The 23,364-nt window shown below is 34.2% G+C and overlaps 2 protein-coding genes across 14 annotated transcripts; both read right to left on the bottom strand.

Moving 5' to 3' along the window:
• Positions 1-212: 212 nt before the first annotated feature.
• LOC145038236 (uncharacterized) lies at positions 213-5,338 on the bottom strand. Of its 7 annotated transcripts, none has more exons than XR_013679288.1 (14): positions 5,224-5,338; positions 4,376-4,398; positions 4,145-4,281; positions 3,966-4,019; positions 3,829-3,888; positions 3,501-3,761; positions 3,029-3,113; positions 2,861-2,936; positions 2,592-2,762; positions 1,686-1,729; positions 1,210-1,330; positions 917-1,021; positions 665-832; positions 213-588 (listed from the first exon to the last, which is right to left on the bottom strand). XR_013679288.1 is itself a non-coding variant. In XM_078986703.1 (11 exons), exons 6-11 carry the CDS (start codon positions 3,535-3,537, stop codon positions 551-553), a joined length of 528 nt encoding a protein of 175 aa, XP_078842829.1. In that variant the 5' UTR covers positions 3,538-3,761; positions 3,829-3,888; positions 3,966-4,019; positions 4,145-4,281; positions 4,376-4,398; positions 5,224-5,338; the 3' UTR covers positions 213-550. The 7 variants fall into 7 exon arrangements, 1 of the variants encoding a protein (XP_078842829.1); XR_013679289.1 differs by having other exon boundaries at positions 1,714-1,729; XR_013679284.1 differs by lacking the exon at positions 1,686-1,729.
• On the bottom strand, positions 5,143-7,312 carry LOC145038190 (uncharacterized). Of its 7 annotated transcripts, XM_078986702.1 has the most exons (7): positions 6,608-7,307; positions 6,495-6,541; positions 6,299-6,366; positions 6,166-6,212; positions 5,889-5,962; positions 5,498-5,745; positions 5,143-5,377 (listed from the first exon to the last, which is right to left on the bottom strand). In XM_078986702.1, the coding sequence occupies exons 1-7, from the start codon at positions 6,682-6,684 to the stop codon at positions 5,330-5,332; spliced, it is 609 nt and encodes a 202-aa protein (XP_078842828.1). In that variant the 5' UTR covers positions 6,685-7,307; the 3' UTR covers positions 5,143-5,329. The 7 variants fall into 7 exon arrangements, 1 of the variants encoding a protein (XP_078842828.1); XR_013679273.1 differs by lacking the exons at positions 5,143-5,377; positions 6,495-6,541 and having other exon boundaries at positions 5,632-5,745; positions 5,846-5,962; positions 6,101-6,212; positions 6,608-7,311; XR_013679281.1 differs by lacking the exons at positions 5,143-5,377; positions 6,166-6,212 and having other exon boundaries at positions 5,632-5,745; positions 5,846-5,962; positions 6,315-6,366; positions 6,495-7,312.
• Between the last annotated feature and the right edge of the window lie 16,052 nt (positions 7,313-23,364).

Below are 23,364 nucleotides of genomic sequence, written 5' to 3'. Positions count from 1 at the left end.
TCGTGTGTCGTAACCTTACGACGCGCGTGTTAATGACACGCAATGCGTATCAAGAAAGCCCCTGTCAAGAAAGGCCATGTCATAAATGAAGATGACACACATTTTTGCGTATCATAATTTAAATGTTCAGAAAAAAAATATTCTTTATCGGTTTACCTATTCTCAAATTAAATTTGTATTTAATATTTCATAATAGAAAATAAAATATCATATACAAAAAATAGAATCCATTGCATAAATTTAATGTCATACAATTCTATTTCTTACCATATATAAATTTGCATCTAATCTACTATGTACATTAAATTCCAACTAAGTAACTTCACTTGCAGGAGGCATCAAATCCATGCTTCAAATCACCAATAGAATAATAACAAACTTCACCTAGAGTATACTACCTTCTTTTGGCTCCATTACTTCCCAAAGAGATTGACTCCTTCCATAACATCAGATTGTAATTCTTCCTTATCATTGGTATTGGAAATATCACAAAACTTGGTGTATTCCAAGATAATCTGATATCCTTAGTGCTAGGAGATGTTGGTGGGCATTAACCAATCGACCAATGAGAACTGATGGTGTAAGCAACTAAAGAACAAATTAAAAGCATTAATGTAATAAATAATAATTATGAAATTTAATATGTTTAGGTGTTAAAAAAGACCTTGTATTGATGTACGCTTAGTGGGGTTCTACTTATAGTATGGAATGTTGCATTCAGAAAGTGGTGCAAGGGATGAGTTTCTAGTTCAAAGTGATAAGTCTTCCAAAAGCACTTCTCTTTCCACAACAACTCTTGGTTCACAACAGATCAACTGTTAATGTAGAGGTGCTGTAATGGTTACCATTGGGACAAGATTGGTGAAAAGACACTAATGAAGATCCATTCATTGAAATAAAATTTATTATAACTAACCTGACTGTATGCAGCTTCAATATATGTGTCAACATAAAAACTAAACCAAATTCCAATAGGATTATGTTTCACTTTCTTCTTCATTTTTTTTATAGGTTTTGGGTTCTGTTTGATATGATGGAATTGAATGAGCATAATAATGGGATTGGACCCATTGACGACTAACACGAGGAAAAGGTTTTCTTATGGTGAAGATACAAAGATTTTTGGGTTTTTAAGTTAGAGTTGAGATGACACAAAAAAAGTTGTAGAATTGTGATTAATCTTAATACTCAAAAAATGAAAGAACTTACTTGTATCTTCTGCCAGAGGGGATAAAGAGAAGCAAGATCCTTTCCAAAATTGGTTTCCGAGAAGACGATCGATGTAGTTCCTACAAACCTTTGTGGCTAGATGATCTAAATCATGAATTATCTGCAAAACACAACAAAACAATAAGGCCTTAGCTGAATAAAGTTCAATTTTATAAAATAATATTTTTTTTTCCTTATCTGCCAATTTATATCCATTTACTTATCTAACTGTACATAACAAAAAAACATGTTTGAATGTCTCATTCCATTTTATCAATCAAGCCAAACATGATAATGGAATGTAACAATCAATTCCATTACTATGCTCATTCCATTCCATCATATCAAACAAGACCCAAAACTGACAAAAAAAATGAAGAAGAAAGTGAAACATAATAAAAAGAAAATGATTAGTTAAGTACTAAAACTAAAATAAAATAAAAAAACACAATCAGACAAAAAGAAAAAGGAATGACCTCACTGAAATTAAGGTGAGAATCTTACAACTTGCATTATTTCTCTGCACACAACATAATGCTTCTATTTAGTACTTTTATAAATAATTGAATGAACTTTGTCTTTATTTTTTATAAGCCCTGTTTAGGATAATTAATGGGCCCATGGACCCATGGAATGTATGGGATCTTTTTTCGTTGAATCAAAATCCATGGCCCATTGATTAACGTTTATGTTCATTTCAAAAGATAGTTTAAATAATCAAAGTATTAAGACTAGTTTAATGACTATTTATGCTTATACAAAGGTGGGAGTAGTTTGAATTTTAAAGTCAATTTGACCATATCTACAAAACAGTTGGCCTACGTTATTATTGAAGCCCGTGTATACACATTGTGGCAATCACAATCCTTTAAGTGCGGGTTATTCAAAACAGTTGGCCTAAGTAGATTTGTATTCAATTGTTGGAGTCCAACACACCAAGGGAAATATTGGAACACTTTTTTAACTGATTTGGATCTGGTGAAGTTGCTGCTATGTGTTAATGAAGCTAATGAGGCTTTTGAGGATCTGGTGAAGCTGCCCTTGGTGGGTTTAGTTGTACAAGAAGTTGAACCGGTGTTTTCAGGGGCTCGTGAAGGGGTTTGTTTGTGTGATTCAAGGCTACTTTTGCCTGTGTGGGAGCTTCCTGTTATGGTTTCTGATGGAAGTATAGATGGGATTGTTGGGTGTAGGCTTTCTGTTGATGCAATGGGAATTTAGAAGATAAACTTAGAAGTGTTGAGAAGTTTTAAAGGTCTAGAAGGAATCATACCTACCTATACATAAATTATCAAACATATATATATATATATATATATATATATATATATATATATATATATATATAATATTATAACAATTAACACAAACAAATTAGTAATTACCATTGAGTTGCTAGTCTTAGGAGGTGGTTTGTGTTCATTGTCTTTCTTTTTACAGCTGTTGTGAAATGCATGGCTGATACTTGGCATAAGGACACTGTTTGAGTGCTTCTTGGCATAAGGACACTGTTTGAGTGCTTCATGTGTCAACTCGTCTAGATTTACTGATAACACCTATGTGTGGAGTGTGGAGTCAACTTCATTGTAAATATTTGGTATATAATTGATGTGGTAAGTTGAGAAAGTTGAGAAATTAAGAAACAAGGGCTTACTTTTGATATATGAACCCCAAGGCTTCTATGTGCCCGTGAACACTTGATGCATATAAATGCTCCAAAACTTATAGATCTGGACACCCAAACATGGAGTTTATGAAGAAAGAGGAGAGGGTTTATTTTTGATGTCGAACTACAAGCATGCATCTGAAAATTAGGACTTACACCCATTTTGGATCTGGAGTTCCACAATCTGCACAGCACATATTACCCGATTCAAAGATAAATTCTGCCAGCTTTTGTTTCGCACCTAATCAGTGAAAATCAAATTGCATTAGGAACAATCAACTAGTTAATTAATAAAACAATCTCATCATCATTATATGTAACTTACAATAAACCACAAGACATGTAATTAATATGTCATTTACAACAAAAAGGCATAAGCATGAGATCTAGTTTTCTACCTATTACATAAAAGATTGTATATTTCTCAAGATATGATAACAATTTGGTTGATGGAAATAGTTAGTTATGGTGCAATAAAATTGACTGAGTTTTGAAGAAGGAAATCACACATAATGTCATAATGAGTTTATCCAAACAAGCAGCTCCACTTTTCTCTATTTTCTAAACATAAGAGGTCATAGAAACAAATGGTTGTGAGATGCATATCCCAGAAGATAAAGATAGTTACTTGTAAAGAAAAGAATTTGGTGTCCAAGCTCTGTCATCAGATCTTTGGATGATGGTTTCACTGCATGATTTGTAGCTATTTGTGTATCCTCCTCTTAAGGAAGTTGTAGCTGATTCTGAACTAACATCTGGTGACACACAACCAGTGCAAACCCCACCCGGGGGGGGGGGGGGGGGGGGGGGGGGGTATAGATGAAGAAGATAAACATACTGACTCTCTGTTCCAACGAAGCATGTCATGTGAACAAATCACCAATTCACGCTACAATCATCAACAGAATCCCATCAGTTAGTCTATGTATGTATGTATAATCAAATATGTGGCTTACCTTCAATTTCTCACGTCTGATAATTCTCTCACAGATGAGGCGTAATCTCTCCAATTCAACCTGCATGACAATTTTAAGAAAAAAAAATTATGATTTTGGATTCAAATAATGTTTTTATAAACAACAATATAACTTACCCTGACTTTATTCAGAGAATTCCATTCTTCAACTCCATGTTTTTGAGTCTCGGACTAGAATAAGCAACAAATAAAGTATTGTAAGAAACTAGTATAATATTTGATAAAAATTAGAAACAAAAAAACAAGAAGGTTGATAGTGATTAATGTTATGGTAAATAATAATAATAATATATCACCTTTGTCCTCTCCACCTGTGCGTCTCATAGTAAGCCTTGTGTTGTATTTTTCCACCACTTGTTCTCACATTCATAAAGAATCCAGTACTTTTGCCACAAGTAGGATGAAATGTGCTTTGACAGTGACCATAATTGCACTATATGATACGATTATTTATTAAAAATAAAGTTTAATGAAAAAAGAAAAAAATAAAAAATGGGATGGAAGAAACTCGTATTAATCTCACCAACCTTTACATGCGCCAACTTTGTGGCTGCAAACAAGGGAAACATTGTATTATTTTTTTTTTTTTAAAAAGAACAACAAAAATGGTAACTTAAGTTTTTGTTATTTTAGGTAGAAACACCGGATAGGGTTGGAAGACAAGCTATTCTGAATGTGCATGTTTACAAGAAAGAGCTCCCTTTGGGAGAGAATGTTGACCTTGCTAAAATTGCTTCCATGACCACCGTTTCACCGGGTAATAAAAAAAATCATCTTTTTTTATTTCCAAAACTACCCTTGTTCTTTTTTTGAAATATATTTTTTGGTTTGGTATGCAGGGTAGACCTTGCTAATTTAGTAAATGAAGCGGCTTTGTTGGCAGGGAGACAAAGTAAACTAGTGGTGGAGAAAATGGACTTTATCCAAGCAGTGGAGAGTTCCATTGCTGTAATTATATTCTTTTTCTTGTAAATTAAAAAGATTTTATATGCATTATATGATTTACTTTTTGATAATAAACAGGGGATTGAAAAGAAAACAACCAAGTTACAAGGCACTGAGAAAGCAGTAGTGGCTCGACATGAAGCTGGTCATGCAGTAGCACAGCTGTTTCTAAGCTTCTTGCAGGACAACCACGGGTTGAGGTAAAGATTTTTACCATGGAATGGTATCGCGAATTCCGATTCCAATTGAGTATGACAATTGACAAGTGATAAGTATTAATGTTTTGTTTTGTATCAGAAACTAAGCATACTACCAAGGTCAGGAGGGGCATTAGGATTCACATACAAAATTGAAAAAGAACTATTAATCACCATATAATAAAAAAAAGAGATTAGAACTATTCATTTCCGTTATTGAAGGTTAAGCTAACCTTGCAACTAGAACATATAATAACCGGATTCAAAACTGTTTCCTCCTGTCTGAAAACATCACAAACCCTAGAATGCCCTTTGTAATCTAAAGTTGATGGTGAAGAATCAATGAACTGCAGATCTCCCTCCAAGAGCTTTTATCTTCAACTTATTCTGAACACAAAATAAGAATCAATATAACTTCATTTCATTATGAAAACAGATCAATGAAAGTATGTTGCTACTTCTTGCATCTAATTCTACTATTTTTTTAACAGAATGAGAGTCAACTACCTCATAGTGAGCGGATTCTTTAATTGTATCTTTCCAGAAAGATGAAATCCTGGAAGAAGCTGCAGCAACAGCAGTTGAAGCTGCAAGAACACCCTGAGCTTCCTTGTTCCTTCTCTCTTTTCGCCCCTGTTTTTTGACTTCTTTTAGATCAGAAAAATATTGGCTCACCAACACATCATCCCATTTTGGTTTTCTTAGTGTCTCAATCTCTTGTGGAAGAACCTTGATCACCTTTGAAATCAAATAATCTACACAATAAAAAAAAAAACATCATCACAAAGTTAACGAATTTGGCACTGCAAGATGAAGATATCAAATTTTTAAATGCAGAGGATAAAGAAAAGGGACCACTTAGTGATATAGATTTGACCCCTGTATTAACAGTATTTACAGCGGTAAGAGTCTTTGTTGACCTTGAATCCCAACATTTTATCTATTTGTCTCACCCTGCAGTCACAACTTGACCTGTTGAATAAAAAAAATGATAAATTTTGGAACATAATATATAAAAATGTAACAAAGTTAAAAGCACAATTTTCTCTAGAAAAAGTCACTAAAAGAGGAAGATGATCTTTTATTTGTAGAGGAAAAGTATTCATGAACCGAATATGGTTGACAATGATGTCATTGGTTGTGAAGATTATGGTTAACCAATGCAATTTGATTACTCAATGAAAAGCTGAAAGGAATATGTTTTGACTTTGTCCACAGGAATCTGAAAAAGGGTAAATACATAAAAAAAAGTGTATTGTTTGCTGAATTCGATTATTCTATTTTACACAAAATAATAGCGAGAAATACATGTTGTAGATGATACTTTTGTTGATAGCATAGTCTTGTACTGTTTGCTGAATTTGAATCAATTGCATCTGTAGATGTCACAAAATCATGAAATTTATGAGTAATCTTCTTCATACTACTCATTTTAATCAATTATTACAAGAGTAAATATAGAGATCAGAATCTGTTATGAATCAATCGAATTTAGCGACTTAACTTCTCAGTTTTACTGGTAGGAAAAAAGGTAACGCTCTAAAACGAACCCTAGGAACAAAAACATGAAACTCAACAAATCATGGAAACTGTAACAAAATCAAAAAGATAAATCACCATAGCGACAATCGCAGTGAGGCTACAAAGAAGAGCGAGAAGGTAGAATATTCAATCTTGCCAAATAGGAGAGACATTTAATATACTCCACCATTTAGAAGCGTCTTTAATAGTACCAAGGCCCTATACATTTCTGGAGATCCAATTAGTGGTGTTGTTGAGGAGTGTCGAGGTCATGATAGAGTAGGGCTTGTAAACCAAGATTTACCTTAATCTAATCTAGGGCTTGTAAACTTGAGCAATCGTTGCAGTCTCTGGTGAGGTGAAGTGAGCCCAAGGTCGTCGGTGGAAAGAGATGATCTGAGGTCACAGGTGAGTTGAGGTAGAGTACTCCTTGAAAAAGCCCTAGATAATGATACTTGCACGTCAGCGAGGATGTGAATCTGAAGAGGGCCCTCAATTTTTAACTCCACGCCGGAGTACTTGATCTGAGATACGAGCTTGGTTGTGTTATTCCTTTAGGATAAACAAAAGGGTTTCGGTAGTGGTGGAGGTGGATTAGGGTTTACAGAGAAAAGGAGAAGGAGAGAATGAAGGTTGTTGGCTGGTGGCGTGCTGCCTTGATCGATGTCGACGACCAGGAAGTGTGAGGGAAGAAGTAGGCGGCAGTCAATGTCGGGAGGGGGAAGGAAGGAGTGTTGATAATTAGGTCAAGAGGGAAAGGAAGAAAAAGGAAGGTGGGGTTTTTAATTTTTTCGGATTTCATTTTACCCTACCTATTAAAGGATGGAACGCGCGTTTCTATTAAAATTTATAAAGCGACATCCTCAGACGATACACATTTTATTATAGGCGCCTTCCGTGTTTTCTTTTTAGATACTAATTTAAGGGCTCGCAAGAATGCGCGCCCTAGATCCTTAAAATTTATACAGAGATGACATTATTTTTAGATCACACACTTTTGCGTATCGTAAATCACTGCGTATCATAAATTGCACGTCGTAAAAGGCTGTTTTTCTAGTAGTGAATGCAAATTCATATGAAAGAATGCAAATTCAAATCATTCAATTGATAACAATACCTGATTCAACAAACTCAAACTCAAAACTTACACAAAATGTCAAAATCGATGAAAATAAGAGAAGGCTTATAGATTCTATTATTCTAGATGTTGAGAGAAGAGAGAAAAGACTCGAACATACGATTTCAAGACCTTAAGGCTCAGAGTAGTCTTCTTGTCTTCCTACAACTTCAGTTTTCGTGGTAGCATTGCGATGGCCGATGTGTTAGGGCCATTGGTCTTCATGGTCCTTATTCTCCAGTGTAGCAACGATGATGCAAGGGGAGGGGTGTTGGGGGACAAAGGAAAGAGGGAACAATAAACATGGAAGAGCATTCAATGAGTGGGGATAATTTAAGATCTGATTTTGAGCCAACTATTCATGAAGACTTTTGGCATCCTAATAAACGAGATCAATCTCAACCTTTGGAGGATTTGGGATTTCATATTGATTGATGATCAGCAGCCATGAAAAATGAATCAATATTGGATCTAGATCTGAAACAGAGTGATGAAGATGACTATATGTGTGCATGACCGAGTAAGATCTGATGAGGAATGTTGATCTGGAGATTTGTGTATGTTCAATTTCTATAACCCTAAAATGCCCCTAATGCCATTTAATTTTGAAGCCCCCATCTCTTGGATTTTCATCTTATTTACAAAAATACCACCCTTAATCATGGCCTTTAGTTTTTTTATCTAACGCTCCACTTTTAGTTCTCAGGTTCTTGGGAAACTATTGTTGGATTAATGTCTAAGTCCATAACTATAATTGGTAAAACTTGACCCGACCCGACATGGTCCATTTGGGTTGCATGGCATCATGCACTTGGATAGACTAAAATGAGAGAAATAACACTTAAGGTTTATTAATATATTATAAGTTCTAATATATTAATAAGGTTATTTAATTAGTATTGATCAAGAATTAATTTGGAATTAATTAAGTGATCAAAAGGAGACTAATTAAATATATGGGTTGATTGTGTAAATTATTCATTCTTATATATGTGGGCTTGTGATCCAAGATTCCTTATGTTGGACTAAGTCCATGGGGTGACCCATGGATGATCCATGGAGGTTAAAATCCATGGAGCATAAGGAATGGGTAAAGTCACGAGTTACATGGTGTAACCATAATATCCACCATATAAAAGAATCCCATGGCTCAAGAAATCGTACACTATGTGTGAGGGTGAGGGCAAAACGATTTCATGAAGTATTCTAATTTCTCTCTAAGTTATTCCAAGTGCTTATGGTGTTGTGTGAACCATTTGAGGTGTCACACTTGGGGCACTAGGCACTCAAGCTCCATGAAGACAAGCACCAACAAAAGGTATGTTATTCTAACTTGTGTTATTCAAAGGTTTGTATGCTAGAATAGTATAATACCTTGGAAAGTTGATATTTGCATGTATAATAGAGAAAACATAGATCCAAGGTATTTAGGGTTGCATGTACACTTAGGAGTGTTAGATTGCTCAAAACCCAATAGTGGTATCAGAGCCTAGGCTTGTTTTCTTGTTGTACTTGCTTAAACTGCTTAAAAATCGACTTTTGGTGTTGTCTGCCCAGCAGACTCACCGAGTCCAAGGCAAAATGCATCCAACTCGCCGAGTTTGTTCATGCACTCGACGAGTTGGACCCCCAGACAGCATATTTTTGAGTTTTGGTGCTGAAATTGGTCTAGAATCATTACTTTTGACTGTTTTGGGCTTATAAAACTTGTTTTGAATGTGGTAATGATTATGTTAAACCAATTTCAATGCCATAATAGAAGTTTCAAGTTTATATGTGTTCATGTTATTCTTGAAAATTGTTGATTATGAATGATCATGCTTATGAGTTTTGTTAGATCATAGGAATTGTGTGCAAATAGTTTGTTGATATAATTCATGATCTTGTTGAAAATTTTATGGAGTTCATAACTTGTCCTCAAGTTATGAATTTTCAAGAATTTTATGTTTCCTTGATTTATGAGTTAGTTTAGATTGATAATGAAAAATTATGTTTTAGTTGTTTTTAATCCATATTAGTCTAAAAGAAGTTCATAAAATATGTTTTCGTAACTTGTCTTCAAGGTATGTGAAAAGTCATATTTATGAATATTAAAAACTCATAAAAGTTTTGTAGGTTACATAAAATGTAAGAGTTTTTTCCATTAAATACTTTAATGACTCCATAACTTGTCCTCGAGTTATGGATGTTGAAGAGACACTTCTTTAAAGTGTTTTTAAAGAATAAGGGGTTACATTAAAATGAAGAGTCTTCATTTTAATGAGCCATTAAACTCATAAGTTATGATTTAAAGAGTCTTGAAATAGTTTCAAAACTTTCCCTCAAGTTTTGGAATTTGAAAGTTACTCCTCATGTATACTTTAATTCCAAAATTGAACATTGAAATTTTAAAAAAGTTTAAAATTCAACCCTTATACTATTATTATAATTTTAATTATATAGATATGTATAAGAGGAAGTCAATCTTACCGTTAGTAGGCCTCATTCACGAAGCCGATCTATAAGGGGGGTATAAGGTTACTGCCTATAAAATGGCAGTTTAATGGGTGTCCACTCTCACCCACCGCTTCCTTGACTGGTGGAGGGTCGTTAGCCGAACGGGTAGGAATGGACTATAATCTTCCCTTCATTAAAAGTATAATGAAAAATACTAAGTAACTAAACACTTATAAATTCCCAATCTTAGTTACTTAGGAAAATGTGAAAAATGTGCTAGCCCATAAAATTACACTTTTTACCTTACCAAGTCGTTAGTGGAGCGTGTGTGGTTAACCGGCACACTAATATGGACTAGTAAGAGTGGAAAAGGGTAACTTGACTTTATTATAGATCGGTGGAGCGTGTGTGGTTAACCGGCACATCGATTAGGTAATATTGTTAAGGGTACCAAGTCAATTTGTATGGTTATTCACACCTTGTTTGTGATCCCCAGCATCACAGTCACAAATTTGAAGGGGCACAATCGAGATTCAAACATGCCATTGAAAAGTTCAATGTATCTCAAAAGATCTAGGAGTTTCAAAACCAATAAAACCTAATAATAAAATATTTCGTTTTCATGGTGGAAATTGGTAAATCGTCATTTGCCTACCTTTAACTATTTTATAACTTGGATTACGGCATCCCTCTTCCAGTTATAAATAGGTTATTGGTTCATAGCCTTAATACTTCATATTGGGTGTTGTATTAAGGACTTTAAATCAACTAACTTGAATTTCTCCCATTATAGATGTCTAGTTTAGACAGCTATGGTCTTCCCAAATTTTTAGGAACAAGCTTCCTAATGAAGATGATATCCCAAATGGCAATGAAGGTGAAAGACCAATCCCTTTGTTGGGCATTTGTGGGACCAAAAATCATACTTCACTTAATCCACCTCCTCCAATAAATCTCCCTATCCCACAAGTTTTAAGACTTGATAAGTTCTAAGTCACTCAATCCCTATTGGCAAGAAAAGTTTATATGTGCTTAGATCTTGGGGATTAAGCCACATATTGACAAGTCGGGAGAGTCGGGTGTCGAAGTCTCGAGGTAGCTGGCTGCTGACTTGGTTCTTCAGTCACTCCCTAATGACAGGTCGCGACAAGACCCTTAATGATATTACCTATTTTCTCGAAGATGCTAAATCAACAATGATTTGGAGCATTAGTAAAGCAAATTGGATTGGAAGGTCTACTTTCCAAACCTATTTGGACATTGAAAATGGTGACATTGGAGGTCCAGGAAAAACTTTCTCTCCCCAATGGAAAGGGATCGGCCAAAGTCAACTCGGTTGACCAAATGGTAAAGAGAAAGGTTAAGTCTGTGATAGTTCCATGTACGTTTCCAAAGAGTCCATATGATTTTGTTGCCAACGGAAAGATTTTGGTTGCGAAGTTGCTAAATTTACCTGAAACATCTTAAGGATGGTAAAGTCAATAGGTTTGACTCTACTTCAGGTAAAGTCCATTGTCTAACTCTATTAAGTTTCTATTCTGAGATTCTTATTGCATAATGTGACGAGGTCACATGTTGATGTTTTAAGAATCAAAGAAAAAGTGAAGAAACTTAAATGAAGTTTATGCTGATTCTGATCGAGAAGATGGATTTCGATGGCATGGTTCGGTGATCAGAATTTTGAGCTATTACTTAAGAGTTATGATATATTGCTTAGGAATAGATAACAACAAGTTTTCCATATGGATTGTAAGGATTAATTTTTCCGCAAAGTTTTAAAATAAAAGAAAAATGGTTTTGATTTTATTTATTTTAAGTATCCTTACAATGGCATTTGTGAAAAATTGTTGATTATATGTTTCCATTGATAAGCAATATAGGAAATGGATTTGATTCTTTCATTTGTGGTAGTGTCATAGTTTACCAAATAAGGAAAGATTCTCATCACCCAAGTTTCAGTTGAATAGAAACTTGGAATCATGCAAGTTGTATTGTGTGATGAATGAGAATTTTCATATTTGGTAAATTAAGACTAATTCCTTGTTCACATTCGCATGTGAGTCAAGTGAAGGACTAAAGGATTGGGTACACTTGGTTGTGTGCTGGTCAGGTCCACCACAAAGGTTGATAAGATTTACTAAAGTTTAGTAAATATGATTATGCTTACAAGTTTAAGTGTAATTCTGAAACATTGGAAAAGTTTAAATGTATGGCAAAATGAAAAAGAAGAATCAAATAAGGCAGAAAGATAAAAGTTTCTCCAATCTGAAGAGATAGGAGAGTACTTGTGTATTTTGTGTTATGATTATCTTAGTGATTATGAAACCATGTCACAATTGATCCTCTGAGGACACCTTAGTTCATTTTATTTGACTAAGGAGAGGAATCGTGAATTGTTGAAATGGTTAGATCAAAAGATAAATTATACTTCGTTCCAAAATTAAATCTTAGAGTCATACTCCATGATTAAGCCTTGAGTGACATAATCTTAAGAAAGGTTTAAAACTCTTGTTAAATGTAGAGTAAAATGTGTTCTTACTCTTGTACATTTGAAATTGGTAAGTTGTGATGTTTTGGATAAAACAAAGACCAACTAAGACCAATTGTGAGAAGTGTTTAACTTGATAAGAATCTGCACTAACTCTTGAATATTCTTTTTGTCAAGGAATGGTTCTTGACAAAGAGAATCTTATATGTCAAGAGGTCAGTGGGAGTCTTAAAAGGATCTTAAGATAGATCCAAGAACTAATCAAGAGTTTTATTAATCACTAGACCACGACTTGAGGTTTGTAACCTATCGTGTTGACATATTCTGTGCCCATTCCAGTTAAATTTGGTTTTGGATTGGAGTTCTAAGAGTTCTCAACTGGTTGCATAACAACTTGGAAGCAATAGCAGGCCCTTGAGCTGCCAGGTGGCAAGAAATTAGATTGAGTTCAGTCCATATGAGTTTGGATTTGTCATTATCCTTGTCTTGTGACTATGGTTTTGACAATTCACATGAATAAGAACACATACACCATTAAATCTAAGTGTCATAAGGTTTCTCTCCGATTCATGAAAATGATAGTGAGGAAACTCTTTCACTAAGTAGATTTAAGTGGATAGCAAGTGTGAAGTTTGCATTCTCATGTCGTTAGTGGAGCGTGTGTGGTTAACCGACACACTAACTAATGAGAATGGAAAAAGTTTAGACTCACATGTGAGCTATCTAAGGAAAGGGTTAGACTCCAGGTGTATGATTTGATAAAGTCTTATCAGGGCAATCTAGTATCTAAAGTCTGACTGATTTCTAGGTACATGTCAAAGCTAGTGGGAGCATAAAGTGTTATGCTAGTTAGATAATAATCATTATGCTAGTGGGAGCATGATGATTATGTTGAAAGTTAGCAATGTTAATTATAGAGAACAAAAAGTTTCAACTCGCTTTGAAAAAGTTGTTTTACTATAATTAAGGGAGAGAAATTTATACTTCATTTCAATTCTACAAGCTTAGATTGAGATTTTAATCAACTTTAGTCAAGAATATATATGAATGTTATGTTGAAATGGTTCAACATAAGGAATTTCTATATATGTTGCTTTCTCAAAATTCGATTATGATTACGACATCCCACTTCATAGTTCGAATTATGAGAACATGGCAAATAAAAATATTATAGCATGAATCGTATCCCATATGCTTCGGATATAGGATCGATTACATGTGTTATAATATTCATCCATTCTAAATTTTCCTAATGCTTAGTGCGTTAAGAAGGGAAAAGGGATTAGAACTAGATATGACTAAGATGATTAAGCAATTGTCGAGAACAATTTGGGGTTTTCAAAAGTTTGGTTACTCATGGACAATTGGAAGTATAGAGTAAGGATCTTATTGACATATTTTGGAAAGAGGCAACTCTTGTTCAAAAGTGATGGTCAAGATGGGAATATGGAATTGTTTCCATAGGTGGAAGTTATTCTTTGAATCTATGCAAAGAAGGATGTTCAAAGGAATGTACTTTGAATTTGAGACTTCATCTCCATGGAATTGCTTTCCATTGGAATACTTTGTAATGTTTGTTGCCAAGTCTTTGTGACTTGTGTGAATATCATTACAAGAGGATCATTGCATAGATTACGGTAAATGACAAGAACTTGGTATTCTTACATTTACAATAAGGATTGGGATTGTGAAATGAGAATCATAGAAGTCATGTTCAATTGATATACATTTCTCAAAGAGATGACCATATGTAAACATAGTGTGCATACTTGGAGTATGGCATAGCTATTGTTTAGAGAAACATAGTATGCATGCTTGGAGCATGGCATCACTACTGTTTCAATTCAAGTATTAAGTTGAATAATCGAAACATGAATAATGAGTGATCAATATGGTGCTTAGATAAAAGGTGTTTTATTTACGCTCAAAGTGTTGAGGCCATATAGGACTAGTATTATTTTGTGTTTCACTTTGCATGTTTTGACTTCCAGAATAACTAGATCATTCTCCCGAATGACCAAGTTATTCAAACCATCCACAGTCGGTCATATGTTGGAAGTAGATATGAATCAAGACTGTCGTGAATTTGGCTTGTATGATTTGTCTAAAGTGCTTTAGACAATTCAATAGTTGCTACAACATTCATGAGTACTCATAAGGGCTGAGTATTGGATTCAACCCACGCTCATTTGGATTCACTTCATGGATTTTATCACGAGTGAATCATGAGACGATAATATCTTATATTCTTCAAACCTAGAGATATGAGTTGTTGACTATGAGTTGGTTATACATTGATTGCACGTAAACGCATTTGTAACTCGATGTTATAAAATGTGCCTTTGTGTATGATTCAACAAATAGTTAGTACAAGCATATGAGTCGAAGTTTATCCATTCCTTTTACCTTCGGGATAAAAGCGATATCTGTGGGCCCCTCGATGATTTGATGATGACAAATGGAAGTGCTCGGCCGGGCCAGGACTGATTTGATTTGTTCAATTAGTCAGTCGTCATAAATCAGAAATCGGGAAACAACGAATGGACAAAGAGAATGATTATAATCCATGTCTCAGTCCATATAATATCTAGAAGGGAGGAATATATGATCCCTTATCTAATGGACAAGTATTGACAAAGGTCAGAGTTCATCTACAAGGTCAGAGTTCGACAGAAGCTTTTGAGAGCTACGATTGCTAGTCGGGTTTTGAAGTCATACTTGCAATAATAGTTTTAGACTTATCCAAGTGGGAGACTGTTGGATTAATGTCTAAGTCCATAACTATAATTGGTAAAACTTGACCAGACCCGGCATGGTCTATTTGGGTTGCATGGCATCATGCACTTGGATAGACTAAAATGAGAGAAATAACACTTAAGGTTTATTAATATATTATAAGTTCTAATATATTAATGAGGTTATTTAATTAGTATTGATCAAGAATTAATTTGGAATTAATTAAGTGATCAAAAGGAGACTAATTAAATATATGGGTTGATTGTGTAAATTATTCATTCTTATATATGTGGGCTTGTGATCCAAGATTCCTTATGTTGGACTAAGTCCATGGGGTGACCCATGGATGCTCCATGGAGGTTAAAATCCATGGAGCATAAGGAATGGGTAAAGTCACGAGTTACATGGTGTAACCCTAATATCCACCATATAAAAGAATCCCATGGCTCAAGAAATCGTACACTATGTGTGAGGGTGAGGGCAAAACGATTTCATGAAGTATTCTAATTTCTCTCTAAGTTATTCCAAGTGCTTATGGTGTTGTGTGAACCATTTGAGGTGTCACACTTGGGGCACTAGGCACTCAAGCTCCATGAAGACAAGCACCAACAAAAGGTATGTTATTCTAACTTGTGTTATTCAAAGTTTTGTATGCTAGAATAGTATAATACCTTGGAAAGTTGATATTTGCATGTATAATAGAGAAAACATAGATCCAAGGTATTTAGGGTTGCATGTACACTTAGGAGTGTTAGATTGCTCAAAACCCAACAACTATGACTTCTCAAATGATCCTCTCTCTCTCTCCTCCTCTCTCTCTCTTCATATATATATATATATATATATATATATATATATGTATGTATATTCTCACCCGGGCATGTTTAACTGCTGAGTTCTTATGAGATTTGTTTCTCTCACAAATTTAAAACGCGTTGTGACAAGGAAGGTATCCACACCCCTATAATGAAATGTTTCGTTCTTCTTTTAAGCCTATTTGGGATAAGGTGCAACTCACATTCACCCTCTTTATAGGTTTTGATGTCCCTATCGAACACATCGACCTATGCCCTCACTCTGATACCGTTTTTAACATCCCCATTTGGGATGTATCACAATATTGTTTTCTTTGGACTCCCAACATGTAAAATTCCAAGGGGGTCACCCATCCCTGAATTGTTCTCGCCTTGGCATGCTTAACTGTAGAGTTCTTATGGGATCTGTTGCCCTCACGAATTTAAAATGTGTTGTGATAAGGAAGGTATCCACACGCTTATTAGAAAGCATTCGGTTTCCTTCCTATATGATGTGGGATCAGGTGTAACCCACCTTCACCCTCCTTATAGGGTTCATCGTCCATGTCGAACACATCAACTCATGCCCTAGCAATGATACCATTTATAATATCCCCCTATGGCACGCGTCACAATATTGTCCGCTTTAGACTCTCGGCACAAAAAACTTCCTAAGTGGTTACCTATCTCTTGGTTGTTCTCGCCCGGACACGCTTAATTGTAGAGCTCTTATGGGATATGTTTCCCTCACGACTTTAGAACATGTTAAAACAATGAAGGTATCAACACCCCTTACAAGAAAATGTTTCATTCTCCTCCCAAGTTGATATGGGATCAGGTGTAACCCACCTTCACCATATATATATATATATATATATATATATATATATATATATATATATATATATATATATTACCGCTAGAAAAAAAATATTAAAGCCTCTACAACCTTTCGAGGGCTAACTGTAAAACGTTAAATTTTACCATAATGCTCTACATAGATACCATTAACATATATAAAATACATATTAATATATTTTTTGCATCATTTTAATTTGCCTCTTCAAACAAATCTTGGATGAATCTTTTTAAATTTTAACTTAATACTATTCTAAATAAGTTTTTGAACTAGTAAGTTATAAATCCTATTTTGTGGAGTTGAAATTGCATAACTATGAATGTATATGTAGTAAACCTACAAATATACAAAACTCATGTAGTCAAAGTGCGGAAACAAAACAATGTAGGGACGAAACTGAAGGGTTTTTGAGCATTCTAACACTCCTAAGGTGTGCATGCAACCCTAGAAACCTTGGATATATGTTTTCTCTACTATACATGCAAACTTTCATTTTTCCAAGGTTTCATCCTAACTAGCATACTATGAAGTATATGTAATAAAAAACTAGTAGAATGACATACCTTTCTTGTTGCTTGATTCCTTAAGCCTTTAAGAGCCTAGCACCCCAAGTGTGGTGCCTCAAATGATTCACACAACACCACCAGCAATTGGAACAAATTCAAAAAAGTATACTTTGCGCACAAGATCGGCTAGCCCTCTTTCCTTTCACTTAAGTGTCAATTTTGGTAGCTTTGGGGTCCTTTATATAGTGTGACACAACTAGGATTACACCATGTAAACCCTAATGTGCATGACTTTCCACATTCCTCATGATCCATGGGTTTTAACCTCAATGGAGTACCCATGTGTCACCAAATGGGTTTAGCCCAACATAAAGGATTATGGATCATAAGCCCATTATATAAGAATGAATGATTTACACAATCAATCCCCATTTATTTAATTAGTCTCTTTTGATCACAAAATTAATTCCAAACTAATTCTTGATCAATACTAATAAAATAATATGATTTCATATTAAAATATTATAACTTATAATATACTAATAAATCATAAATATCCTCTTCTCAAAAGTCCATCCTTCAGATTGTTCCGGTGCCATGCAACCCAATGGACCATGCTACTCTCTGGTCAAGTACATACAAATTATAGTTATGGGCTTAGATACTAAATCCAACAGAAACATGATAATATGTTGTGGGGTGCAGGAGGAGTAATCTGCAAATTTTCTATTAGGTACAAACTATTTTTATATAGTTTTTTAAACACATTGGTAGTGTTTGTAAAAAAATGCACATGGACATTTTTTTGTAAATTAATGTATACAATGTTAATAAATTAATTTCTAAACAGTAGTCAAACCTACCAACATACGAAAATCTTAAACATATGGACTATTTCTATAAAAAAGCCTCGTAGTGACCTTTTATGTAATCTAAAAAGTTATAAGGATTAAATGTATCAATATCCAAAAGATTTATGAAAAAGAAATTATAATCCAAAGTCAAAAGTAAAAATTGTATTGTTCATAAGCTAGTTGTAAATAAAATATAATATAATGTTGTCAATTTTGGATTAAAGTGTCTAAGATCATAACTAAATTGGTATATTCTTGTAATTAAAATCAAAGTCCTTTTTGGGTCGCCCTGATAGCTAGAAATGGTGTAGAATGACATTTAGAGAAAGAGTAAATAATTTATTAACTTTTTTATGCAAATAATAAATTAATTAGAAATTATAATAATTAATTAAGAGTTAATTAGGAAATAATTTTGGGTTAATTGGAACTAATTAAAGGCACAAGTATCGAGTTGTAGTTGTTTAATGGTTGAACAAAAGGAAGGATTCCAGAAGCTTACAAGGTTGGATGGTTTTGGGGGTCCATAAGAGAGTTCCATGCAACTATGTAAAGGGTTTTAAACCTTGTATTTTCAACCATATCTTTCTCTTGTGAAGCCTTAGCCAAAATTTCTATCTTATCTCATTTCTCCTCAATTGTCTTCTAGTTTCTAGGGTTTGGGTGTGAGCCATTAGAGGCATTATACTTTTGGTGCTAAGCTTTTTGAAGTTCTACAAGGAAAATCAAGGGTATTTTTTTCTACAACAATATCAAATGTATGTAACCCTAACTTTTAATTTTTGATTATAACATAGGGTTGTTGCAGTTTCATAGTATGTTGGTATTAGTTATAAAGACATAGATCCTCTAGGTTGTATGTACCTTAAGTGTTTAAGTGAATTTTTCCGCATGTACATTGAATTTGTAACCTATAAATTCCATCACTGATATTAGTGTCATGTCTTGTAATTAAGAGTGCATAATAGATGAAACTTAAAAAAAAATTTGAAGGTCACGTCGCGTTCTGAAAAGTACTGTTTTTTGTGTTTGGGTTGCCTAATTCGATTATAGGGTTTAATTTGGTCATTATTTAATATTTTAAATATTAAAATCCAATTTCGATAATGTTTGGTAAAATTAAAACCCTAATCCTAGTTTTAAGGCATTAAATATGGAAACCTAATTTTAATTATAAGATAATTGAATACAATTATCCATTATGGATTTTAATATTAAATTAGTTAATAGTTAATCAAAAGATAAATATTAAATCCATAATTGGATTATATGATTTAATTAATTTAATTAACTTGTTAATTAAAAGATAAAGATAAATCATATAAATGGTTAAAAGATTGATTAACTAATAGTTAATTTAGATAATTAAAATGTAAACTTGAAATTTTAAAATGTTTAAAATACACTCTATACATATATTTAAGACTTTATTACTATATTTATCATTAAAAGTCAGTCGAATCTCTAGTACATCTTATTCACAAAGTCATGCTATAAGAGAGGTATAAGGAAACGATCTATAAAATAACTGTTGAATCAGTGTCATTTTCATCCACCGCTTCATTGTGTGGTGGAGGGTCGTTAGTCGAATGAATTTGATAGGACATAAAAAATATTGAAAGCATAATATATAAAGTAATAGAACCTTTTACAAAATCTTACTCTGGTTACTTTAGAAAAATTGAGAAATGTATGCCAATCATTGAAAACGTACATCATTTATGTAATGATGAAGTACTCAAATTTACGATTGTCAATGGGACTATAAAAATGAAATGATGAAGTACTCAAATTTACGATTGTCAATGGAGAGTGTGTGGGTAACCTACATACTAATTTTGGACTATAAAGATGAAATGATGAAGTACTCGAATTTACGATTATTAATGGAGTGTGTGTGATTAATCAACACATCAATGTGATATCATAAACGACCTCGAGTATGTCATGCGGGTCTGCATGGTTATTCACATCTTGTTTGTGATCCTTGGTATCCCAGTCGCAAATAGAAGAGGATAATCAAAGATTAAACATGCCATTGATAAGATTTAATGAATCTCAAAAGATCTAGGAATTTCATATTAGATTGAAATTGGTAATATGTCTTACCTACGTTAATAAATTCATACACGACATCCCTCTTCTCATTTCAAATTGTATTTAGGATCCTAGCATTGAATATTAATTTGGGTTAACTATTAAGGATTAATCAACTAAGTAAAATGTTTCTCTTACTATAGATAACTGGAAATGGTGATGCTCCTGCTACTTAAAGCTCTACTCCAAATTCAAATTTAACTCTCCTATCAATTATATCAAAGGAAAAGTCTCTGGTCCAAACTATATGGACTGGATGTGTAACATGAAAACAAATCTATATTATAAGAATAACGAACATGTTTTCGATAACGTTATTCCTGAGATTGATGAATTGATCGCTGCTCCTAAAGAACTTGCTCTTCATAAACAACATGTTGACGATGCCAAAAAGTTAGCTTGCATTATGATTGCAACTATGGTATCCGACCTACAAAATTCCTATGACGACTATTGGCCACACGAGACGAACTTCGCTCTTGTTGAATTGTTTCATAAAAAGGGAAGACAATAACGATATGAGATTGTCAAGTCCCTAATGGCATGTAAGCTTGAGGAAGGAGAATCTATGTGTTCTCACGTATAAATGATATAGGGACATGTGGAAATACTAGAGAAGTTCTATGTGAAATTTGATAAGGAATTGGCCATTGATATGGTCTTAAACTCTTTGTTGACTGGTTAAGCTCCGTTAATCTTGACCTATCACCTGAACAACACTGAAATGAAATTGACTTAACTCCACAACTTGTTGCAAACTAATGAAGTCGGAAGGAAAAAGTCTCATATCCCTAGTGCAACAACTACTCTTTTTAGACGTCAATCATGGAAAAGGAAAGGAAAAGAAGGCAAAGGCCTAACCAAATTGGAAAGGGAAGCCCACGTTGGAACGTCTAATAGCGAGTCAAAGGGAAAAGCCAAATTTGATGTTCCAGTTGTCCGTGATCCTAAATAGGCCACTTGCTTTCACTGTGGCGAAAAGGGGCATTAGAAGAGAAGCTGCCTGAAATACCTACAAGAGTTGAAAGGAAGGAAAGATCAAGCCATTTGGTTCTTCATCATGTATTTACGCTATTCAAATCAATAGCACACAACTTGATAATTCTTGGGGTCCTTGATACGGGATGTGGTTTTCACATTTGCATTGACATGAAGGGTTTAAGAAGGAGTGAGGATGTTGATGATGGAAGATTGAACCTAATCATCGGGAATATGTTGAGACAATAAATAATAGATCGACAGATTCTAAATAGTAATATGAATTAAAACAACAAAAGAAACGATCAAAGTTGTGTTGAATGATTATAAATCAATGCCTTAGAAGAGCTCGATGAGAACTTCTTTGTAAAGGCAATGTATGGAAAATACAATTGATAACCCTAATATGGTGTACGCATGTACCATTAATAGTATAACCCTAGAATCACAAATAATCAGGTAGACAGGCCCAACCCATTACAAAATGTACTATTATAGTATTCAAAACAACTGACACAACATAAAATATCCCAACAATCTCCCCCTTTGTGTCAATTAAGAAAGGAAATTCTTTAGTTCTGTTGGCGCTTCTGAACCTTGAATAGTTTTGGCATTAGACCAAGCAAGGTGTTGTGAACCTGAATTTACCATTTTATAATGTCTACGACGCATTTCTTGGCGGAAGCATTGTTCGCTTTGTACTATTAAGTTATTCCCAATACATAGTTTAGACAGGATGTGGAATAAAGATGCTTGTCTAGTATGTAGAATAAACACCTCTGAATGTTTGTACCATCTCTAGAACTTTGTTGAAACGCCACACTAAAATTATATTTCTCAATTTTTCTCAGCCTCATCTTGCTGATATCATTCAATGCTTCTTTAGGCAGCACAGTGGGTTTCTTTCAGATCACACCCGCGATCTCTACATCCATTTTCCCAACTTCTTGAATGTAAGAGACCAACATCCTTTTCAGATGTGCCACGATGGGTTTGAATTTATATTTTGATGGGTTTTGAGCATTCTAACACTCCTATGGAGTACATGAAACCCTAAATACCTTGGATCTATGTTTTCTCTATTATGCATACAAATATGAATATTTCAAGGTATTACCTTATCTAGCATACAATCTTTGATACTTGGCTAATAAAAACAAGTTAGAAGGCATACCTTTTTATATAGCTTGATTCCTTGATGCTTAAGAGCCGAGTGCCCCAAGTGTGACACCTCATGTGACAACCGTCAAATTTCGGTCAAGTCAAAGTCAACTAAAGTCAGCAAGTCAAACCGTTTGACTCAATTTGCCCATGAGTACTAAAATTCACACTATGAAACTTCTACATAACTTCTATTCTAATGAGAAATCATAAAGCAAAAAGTGCGAACATCTAGATCTCCTTAACCTAAAACTGTAGTACGTGGCGAGCCAAACTGATAAAACAATGATGCATACTCATCGGGAATGTGTAAGATCCTTAAACAAGGCTTAACAGGGTTTACGAACCATGCATTGCGATGCCGGACACTCACAATTGTCACACATGGATCCTCTCTCAATCGTTTTCACTCTATCTCTCTCTATGTCAAATCTCTCCCAAATCTCTCCAAGTATGTGAAATCTCTCTCAAATATCTCTCTGTATTAGAAATCTCTCCAAGAATGTCGAATCTCTCCCAAATCCCTCTAAGTATGTGAAATCTCTCTCAAATATCTCTCTGTATGAGAAATCTCTCCAAGAATGTCAAATCTCTCCCAAATCTCTCCAAGTATGTGAAATCTCTCTCAAATATCTCTCTGTATGAGAAATCTCTCCAAGAATGTCAAATCTCTCCCAAATCTCTCCAAGTATGTGAAATCTCTCTCAAATATCTCTCTGTATGAGAAATCTCTCCAAGAATGTCAAATATCTCCCAAATCTCTCCAAGTATGTGAAAACTCTCGCAAATATCTTTGTGTATGAGAAATCTCTCCAAGAATGTCAAAT

Source organism: Lactuca saligna, chromosome 1 (genome assembly GCF_052625555.1).
Source record: "Lactuca saligna cultivar CGN05327 chromosome 1, ASM5262555v1, whole genome shotgun sequence".
Taxonomy (NCBI): domain Eukaryota; kingdom Viridiplantae; phylum Streptophyta; class Magnoliopsida; order Asterales; family Asteraceae; genus Lactuca; species Lactuca saligna.
This window is presented reverse-complemented; position numbering and strand designations above follow the sequence as displayed.

Excerpts from the sequence above, each read along its gene's own strand:
- LOC145038236 (XM_078986703.1), bottom strand. The coding sequence starts at position 3,537 with ATGACAGAGCTTGGACACCAAATTCTTTTCTTTACAA. Across the intron at positions 2,763-2,860 it reads TTGGGGTTCATATATCAAAA|GTGTTATCAGTAAATCTAGA; the intron begins GTAAGCCCTTGT and ends CTCCACACATAG. Across the intron at positions 1,331-2,591 it reads CTAAGACTAGCAACTCAATG|ATAATTCATGATTTAGATCA; the intron begins GTAATTACTAAT and ends TGTGTTTTGCAG.
- LOC145038190 (XM_078986702.1), bottom strand. The coding sequence starts at position 6,684 with ATGTCTCTCCTATTTGGCAAGATTGAATATTCTACCTTCTCGCTCTTC. Across the intron at positions 5,963-6,165 it reads TCCTTTCAGCTTTTCATTGA|GTCAAGTTGTGACTGCAGGG; the intron begins GTAATCAAATTG and ends TTTATTCAACAG. Across the intron at positions 5,378-5,497 it reads AAGAATCCGCTCACTATGAG|AATAAGTTGAAGATAAAAGC; the intron begins GTAGTTGACTCT and ends TTTTGTGTTCAG.